At 48.8% G+C, this 7,659-nt stretch overlaps 1 protein-coding gene across 4 annotated transcripts; it reads right to left on the reverse strand.

Moving 5' to 3' along the window:
* Positions 1-245: 245 nt before the first annotated feature.
* On the reverse strand, positions 246-7,319 carry LYSMD4 (LysM domain containing 4). Of its 4 annotated transcripts, none has more exons than XM_032391306.1 (3): positions 7,276-7,319; positions 5,737-6,026; positions 246-3,208 (listed from the first exon to the last, which is right to left on the reverse strand). In XM_032391306.1, exons 2-3 carry the CDS (start codon positions 6,016-6,018, stop codon positions 2,597-2,599), a joined length of 894 nt encoding a protein of 297 aa, XP_032247197.1. In that variant the 5' UTR covers positions 6,019-6,026; positions 7,276-7,319; the 3' UTR covers positions 246-2,596. The 4 variants fall into 4 exon arrangements, 3 of the variants coding, with proteins under 3 accessions (XP_032247197.1, XP_032247198.1, XP_032247196.1); XM_032391307.1 differs by having other exon boundaries at positions 7,200-7,281; XM_032391305.1 differs by lacking the exon at positions 7,276-7,319 and adding an exon at positions 6,523-7,267.
* Positions 7,320-7,659: the final 340 nt, after the last annotated feature.

The raw sequence follows: 7,659 nt of genomic DNA on the forward strand, positions 1-7,659 counted from the left end.
GAGGCAGTTTATTTTTTTTTAAGATTTTATTCATTTATTTGACAGAGAGAGACACAGTGAGAGAGGGAACACAAGCAGGGGGAGTGGGAGAGGGAGAAGCAGGCTTCCCGCGGAGCAGGGAGCCTGATGCGGGGCTCGATCCTAGGACCTTGGGATCATGACCTGAGCCGAAGGCAGATATTTAATGACTGAGCCACCCAGGCGCCCCAACAGAGGCAATTTAAAGAACCAGCTTCCCAAGGAAGGATTGTGGCATGGCCTTGGCTGGGCAGTCCTGCTCTGGGTGACCCTGAGACTTCTGCTTAGTCTCTGCAGCCTTGTCACCCCAGGGTAAAACGGGAGCATCGTTTGCCTGACGACATAGATTCCCTAGGTGTCCACAATCTTGGGCACTATAGTTCAATCAAAAGGACCGAACACTACCTATCAAATCTAATTACTTCTTTAAAACGTTAACTCCCAAGACACTAAAAATGCAGTAAAATGTGTAGAAAATGAGCTTCATGGTATCTCTCATGTATACTTAATAAAACCACTTTAAAGCACGTTGTGCAGACCAATCAGTGGGACTGTGCTGGTTTACCACTTCTGTTCTTCACCTGTTCTGGTGACCTTGAGCACAAGCCCTTGGGCAGGCCTCACCCCCTGGACATGGACACCTCCATGTTCTCCAACATTGTCGCACATCTTTTAATTCGGAATTACCACCCCTCCCCAATTAAAAAAAAGAAGAATCAATTTTCCTTCACAGAAGAAATTATTTTATTCCATTTTTAAAAAGTAAAGGATACAGATATTTATTCTTTGCCTGGCAAAAGCCATTTTCCCGTGGGATTCCGGGCTCTGCCTCGTTAAGTTAATGGTGATATGTTAGAGAAACCTGTGGCCTCCAGGGGGCATAGTGAGCACAAACATTTGGCTGGAAAAGCATTCACATGATCAAAACATTTCCTGTAGCAAAAATTCACAAGTTCATTTTATCCTGAAGACCATTTTGGTTTTGAAGAAAAGATTTACTTTTGAAGATACTTTAAATTTACTAATTGAACCCAGGGCAAATCGTTCTCCACATAGCTGAGAGGAGAAAAATGAGAAGCCAATTTCAAGTACTCTTCTGCAACACTCGCCTCCTCTTACAATGATGAAATCTTCTCAATTCATCTCTAGGCCTGATGTGTCCAATGACATAAACCTCGCTCAAAGCTCAAAGCTCAGCATTTGTGCAGTCTGTTTTCTTCCCTGGTGGCGGGCTTCTCCGAGCCACGTAAGCCCATTTCCATTCTTCCGTGGGACTGAGATGGGCTCCAGCCAAACAGGCTTTCACCCTCACCTCATGTACCCCTGCTCCACCTGCAAGGCCTCAGAGGCTGACCCATGCCTCCCTTGAGCCTCCGGCATGACTGCTGCTGTGTAGATGGGAAAACCTCAGACTGATGGGAGCCTGACCCCTCTTTTTATGGCCTTCACAGCAACGGTCACCTCTAGGCCCTCCATTAAGTGGTTTGGTTTTTAACATCATGAGCTACACTATATAAAGTGTATTTACCCGAAGAGAAACACTGAGCCCCATTCTTGGGCAATGGCTCTAGACTTCCCAAGATTAGAGTAAGGGAAGCAGCACGAAGCACACCTATTCTCCCTACGCCTGTTTTCCAGGTACACCCAGGGGCTGCCGCTCTCAGCAATGCCGGTGTGTTTGGCCTTAGAAGTGTCACCTGTTGGGACCTCGGTGATAGGCACTCATCTTTTTCTCTGCACCTACTCAGCTCCAGTCACTGGCCAGCAAGAATTCTTTCCAAGAATGCTAACTTGGGTAATCTGGTCAGCCACTGCAGTGGGGATGCACCTCAGGGGAAACTGAGCAAAAGCCTCCAAATGTTCCGGCCAGGAAGTGCCGGCCACACCATGCAGCACCTTAAAGCCGGCCTGGGTATTACTAAGTAGTTCTAGAAGTACAAGGAACAGAACTGCCCTTTACTTGATATTAGAGCAATTCGGATTCAGGGCTTTTTCAATTCTAGAGGTGACACTGCCTCAAAAAAGGCTAACTGGTGGGACAAATATGACATAGGGCTTCTTATAATCTGTCCTATTCCAAAACAGGGTGGTGTTCACCGCTACTGGACAGCACCTTTGCCAGGGGGACAAAGAGCACCATGTTCATAGCCAGTCATCTCTTCCCAGCAGGCAGGGGACACTGCAAACAGCCACGTGACCAAAGCTGATCCCAGAGGCTCCCACGCTGAAGGTTTAACGCCGCTCCTCAACTTCTGAACACTTTCGACATGGGGGCTCACGCAGTGCCAGTCCACGCTATACCTTCAAGAGACAGCATGTATCACGTGCACATGTCTCCCTTGCTGTACCTTCTGGATGCAGGGGGCTGAGGGGGCTGGTGTTTTGGCTCCCACAGCCTTGGATTAGGTGAGCCTATTCCCCAGGGTGAGTGTTCTGGAGAACTCAACATTGGCTTCTGAGACATGTCCATATGTCATAGAAAAGGAGATGCAGCACCCTAAGATATGGCCAATGCCAGGTGATGCGCATTAGGAGGCCGAAGGCTAACACTGGCCTGAGTCTTTAGAAACAACAAGAGCTAGTTCCCTGCCCGGGTGGTTGGACTGAACTGGCTGTCTGAAGAGGGGACGGTCGGCACTGGAACTGCTAATCTGGGGACATGCCCTGGAACTGCACTCACGGTCATCGAGCCATTGGGGACAGCAGTTGTGTTCAAGCTACTGGGGATCTCGCCAGTAGCTTGGATTTTAAAATAGACCAAATAAAACACTGGTAAAACAATCCCAATTAGAAGCATGATAAAAACGGCATTCCACCACTGAATTCCACAGTCTGCACCATTTGTCGGGGTCTTCGGAGAAGCCGGGAGCAGCGGCTGCTTGGAGGTCTCTACACAGTAACTTTCATTTAGAAAGATTTCTGACTGCACTGCGCGCTCAATATTCTGGTCAATGCCCTTAAAGAAATCCGTCAGTGGGCTGGGCAGGGCACCGGTGCCTACAGCTGCTCTATCTGGGTCTGGCTGCTCCTCAAAGGTCACTCTGGTCTCTGAGGATGGGCTCAGGAGGGGTCTGAGTTCTTTGTGGGTCTCTGTTAGGATCCCATGATTTTTCACTGGAATCTTAATAGATTTCAAAGCATATAAGTCTTGTTCTCTGATGAAGTTGTTGACTTTCTTGATATCTGCGACCTAGGAAAGCCATGAAGACAAACATCACGAAATATGTAAACTCTTTAGAACGAATATCCAAAAAGTAGCTCTCTATGAAAGAGGATCCAAGCCCACCCCGCTTAAGAATCTGATGAATATTGGAAAACTGCATGTATGTACAAAATTAGTTTAGGCTGAGTAACCTTTTTGGCTTTAACTCAGCCTGAATGTGTAGCTTAATCATCACATTTCCATACAGATTTACAAGTTTGAATAACATAAGATCAATTTTGGAAAAGAGTCTCTTGTTTGTTTAAAGTGTGACCGCAACAAAATGTTTTTAGGTGAAACCCAACCATGGCAACTTAAAAAGCTATAGCCCTTTCTACTTCTTTTAATTTTTGAGGCAACAGTGCCCCCGTCTGGCTGACTTCCTTCCCACATTAAGAACCCAATTCAGTAGCTGATTACATTAGCGATCCCCAAACACAAAGCCTCAGCCAACTCAACAGACACTCAGAACCTATTTTAACTGTAATAACGTTTTAAGACGTATGTCCTCATGATTCTACCATGTTTTCTTGCCCAGAAGTATTGTATGGCATATAAACTTATTTTTTAAATAGAAGTGATCTAGGGGTTAATACACTTTGAGGATTTCACAACACTTAATAATAATTAGAAACATATAGGGAATCATGAATCAAGTTGGAAAGTATGGACTGAAATCTTCTGTTTTAATTTTACTACCGGAGGAGAAAGGAACAGCACTATGAGTTTTACAAAGTAACAAAGTTCATGACAAACTCCTTCCAAAATCAAATCTTAAGGGAGGGGTGGTGCAGAATGTAAGTCAAAGAGAAACCCTCCCTCAAGCTAATGTTTGGAACTTACTGAAAGCATTAGAGATGGACTTTAAGATCTTAACTCATAAGCCCACTTTAAACTAGAGTGTAAATACAGCCAACACACCTTTAGATAGCACCTTATTCAAATCAATCATCTCCATTATTTTTCACTGCTTTGAGCAATTGTTTTTATCATCTAATTGAATTGGGGTGGCAGACATTTTTAATTTATCATGTCTTGAAACTAAAGCATAAGGTGCTTGAGACCTGATGGTCTCTGCCTTTAATAAATTAACACCAAATTTATATTTAAACTGGAAAACTGATTACTTATCGGAGGCATTATATATATAGTCTTCACAGATTTATTAAACATCAGTATTCCAAGAAGCCCACTGCATCCACTCAGTGTAGGGTCAGATTCATTTTCAGCCCATGTCTATAAACCACACAGTATGCCTATTTAGAGAGTCAAATATAAATCTCAGTACAATTGAGAGACCACTCTGTGTCCCTAGAGACCAGCCTATTTATTTCCCCTGGGAAATACCACACCATCCTATACAATGTGTTTAACCATTTGAACCTTGTTAGATAAATGATAAGAAACTAAGGAGGAAAAGATTTCTCAAATAAATTGGTTAGACAGCCTCAGGGGAGGCCACAGAAAGTTGTAACACAGTGTTATTAGCAAAATGAAATAAATAGTTTCAATCTAGGAGAAAAATGCAGCAATTCTATAAATACTTTCCTACTTACTTTGCCATGTTAATCACTCTGAATGCTAAAAACATAATTAAAGAGAGAAACAGGGTTATATAGATACACAGCGTACAAAGGCTAGATCATGCAGTTCTAAAAGAGAGAATGTAAAACTTGACCGAATAAGCTACAACCAGCAAGAAAGGGTCAGAAAAAGAGAAGTAGCCAAAAAAGCAAGCCTACCAAACAAATCTTGGATAAATTCTGCCTGGCATCTTTGGCCCTAGTAGGTCTTAAATAAAATGTGCTTGAAAGAAGAAACAAAAAAAAAAAAGGTGGGGGGTGGAGGGGTGGCTCAGTCAACTGAGTATCTGACTTTTTTAAGATTTTATTTATTTGAGAGAGACAGAGAGAGAGAGAGAGAGAGAGAGAGAGAAAGCACAAGCCAGGGGAGGGGCAGAGGGAGAGGGAGAAGCAGACTCCCCGCTGAGCAGGGAGCACAATGTGGAGCTCGAGCCCAGGACCCCAGGATCATGACCTGAGCTCACGGCAGAGGCCTAACCGACTGAGCCACGCAGGTGCTCCTGAGCATCTGACTCTTGATCTCAGCCCAGGTCTTAATCTCAGGATTGCAAGTTCAAGCCCCCCACTGGTCTCCACACTGGGCATGAAGCCTACTTTAAAAAAAGGGGGGGGGGGGTTCTGAAATTCAGTTTGGAGGGACAGTGAGAGAAGTACTCTGCAGAGAGGGAACTGCCCCAACATGTGAGATTCCTAACCCTCACTTTTCATGATCCCAAGGTTCAGAATTTAAAGTACTTCCACCTGCCTTCCATCTCTGGCTAGATGGGTGGGGGAAGGGGGGCGTCCTTTAAGGCTACAAGAGGCCTCTCCAAACCACCTCTGGGGGGTCAGGAAGGGGCAGCAAGGGCCCCCACCCTTCAGTGAGTTGCTCTATTCCTCTAAACACACAGGAGCCGAGGGACAGGTGACACCTTCACCTGCGGGGTTTCTTACTTTGCAGCCATACTGAAGAGCGAGCTTGTTGAGGCTGTCCTCCTGGGCCAGCTCCCGCTGCAGCAGCACCATGTCACCTGCTCCTGGCTGGGGAGGGTCATGGGCACCCTTCTTCTGGCGCTCCTTGCCCCGGGGCCGCAGAGCCACGCGGTGGGACTCTTCCTCAGAGGAGTCCCCCGAGTCCCCACCACCGTTCTCAAACATGTAAACGTGGCTGGTCGGAGTCCTACAGACAATGGCTGGGCCTTGGAAGGTCTTGGTTAACACTTCCTTCTGCCTCATTTTCTCAACTGAAAACCAAACCCCATGGTTAATTCCACATAAGGCACATTCATTGCTCTGCAGCTATATTAAAGAGAAGTGTCTTGTTAGAGATTCCTCCTTTCCCCGATCATTGTACATACTCAACAGACACCATCAGTACAAAAAATAATGTGTTCTACGCTAGCTGAGATGGGGTGGGTGAGAGGCATATAAAACATAGCATTTTCCCCTAATTGCATCCCCCTTATTCCTCATCCATAGCTGGTGTCTCCCCAAAACCCACACAGATAAAGAAACGACCTTTTTGGTCTCAGAGGGGTAAAGCAGCTGCTGGGATCCTTGCAATGAGAGGCAAGGGCTGTTCCCAGCTTCTTTGCTCTGAGAATCTTAACTTCGAACTTTTGTACAAAACAATTCTTGTTCAATACTTTAGACATTCCCAAGCATCCTCGCCAAGAAGGTCAAGACTAAGGGCACTTGCTTATGAGAACTAGGAGAATAAAATACTCTGATTTCCAATACCCCAGGCTTGAATTACGTAGTATGTGGGCCAAGATGGGCAGAAAATTCTTGTCGAGCTCAGAAAGTCATCCAGTTTCTCACAGGTCCCTTTGCCTTCATTAAATCCCGCGCCTGGTTTTTATTTTCACCTCCAACCAAGTGCAAAAGCCACACTACCCGCTTTCCCCTCTTGGAACCGTCCGAGTGAGGTTCCAGAAACACGGGGAATGACAGCCTCAGAAGCGCCGGCGCGGGGCCCTTCGGAGCCCAGGGGAGCGGCGCCTTCGGGGACAGCCAGTGGCCCCCGCGCGACCGTGCCGCCCTCCCCCTCCTGCCCGCACCCTCCAGACCCGCGGGCCGCCAGGAGGGAGGCGGCGGCCGTCCTCGGGGACCCGAGGGCCGCCGGCCTCCCGTCAGAGCGCAGGGCCTGCGAGGGGCCCTGGCGGCTCCCAGGCCTGTTTCCCTCAGAGCCCTTTCCGTGCAAGGAGGGCGGTCCCCACACAGGCGCTGACAAAAACAACACGGGGCGCGGCCCGCTCCTAGGCTCAGACGGGCGGGACCCCAACATTCCACAAAGGCACGACCTCCGACCTCTGCCCTCAACCCCAACAACCTCCGGCCAGCCCCGGACGGTGGCGGTCGCCGCCCCTCCGGAGGCAGGAGGGTGGCTCGCCCCCGAGGCAGGAGGGTGGCCCAACCTCGGAGCCGCGGCGCCGCTGAGGGCCCGCGCGGTCCCCCTCCCAGGACCGCGGCCCCTCCTGCCAACCCCGGTACCTCAGCACCCGGTCTCCGCCGAGACTCGCTGCCGCCGCCGCCGCGCCTGCTGATTGGCTACGAAAATCAGCAGGTCTCCAGGGGGCGGGGACGGCGAGGCAGCCAATGAAATCAGCGCTGCGCGGGCTCCGGAATGAGCCCGGCTGTGCTGAGAGGTCAGTACAGGAAAGGCGGCGGGGGGGCGGGGCCGGGGAGGGGCGGGGCTCTAGCTCTCCGACCGGACCCTCGCCCCGCCCCCCTGCCCGCCACCCGGGCACCAGCTCTGCCCAGCTGCAGTTTTTGCTTCTGCTGTAGGCTTACCTCCCCCTCCCAGCTTTCTGCTGAGCCTCAGCTTTCTCACCTGTAGAAGAGGACTTTGGCCCCGCCCTCTGTGTCAACTGTGTA

Source organism: Phoca vitulina, unplaced genomic scaffold, assembly GCF_004348235.1.
Source record: "Phoca vitulina isolate PV1807 unplaced genomic scaffold, GSC_HSeal_1.0 scaffold61, whole genome shotgun sequence".
In the NCBI taxonomy this organism is placed as follows: Eukaryota; Metazoa; Chordata; class Mammalia; order Carnivora; family Phocidae; genus Phoca; species Phoca vitulina.

Excerpts from the sequence above, each read along its gene's own strand:
- LYSMD4 (XM_032391306.1), bottom strand. The coding sequence starts at position 6,018 with ATGAGGCAGAAGGAAGTGTTAACCAAGACCTTCCAAGGCCCAGCCATT. Across the intron at positions 3,209-5,736 it reads CTCTTCAGTATGGCTGCAAA|GTCGCAGATATCAAGAAAGT; the intron begins GTAAGAAACCCC and ends TGGCTTTCCTAG.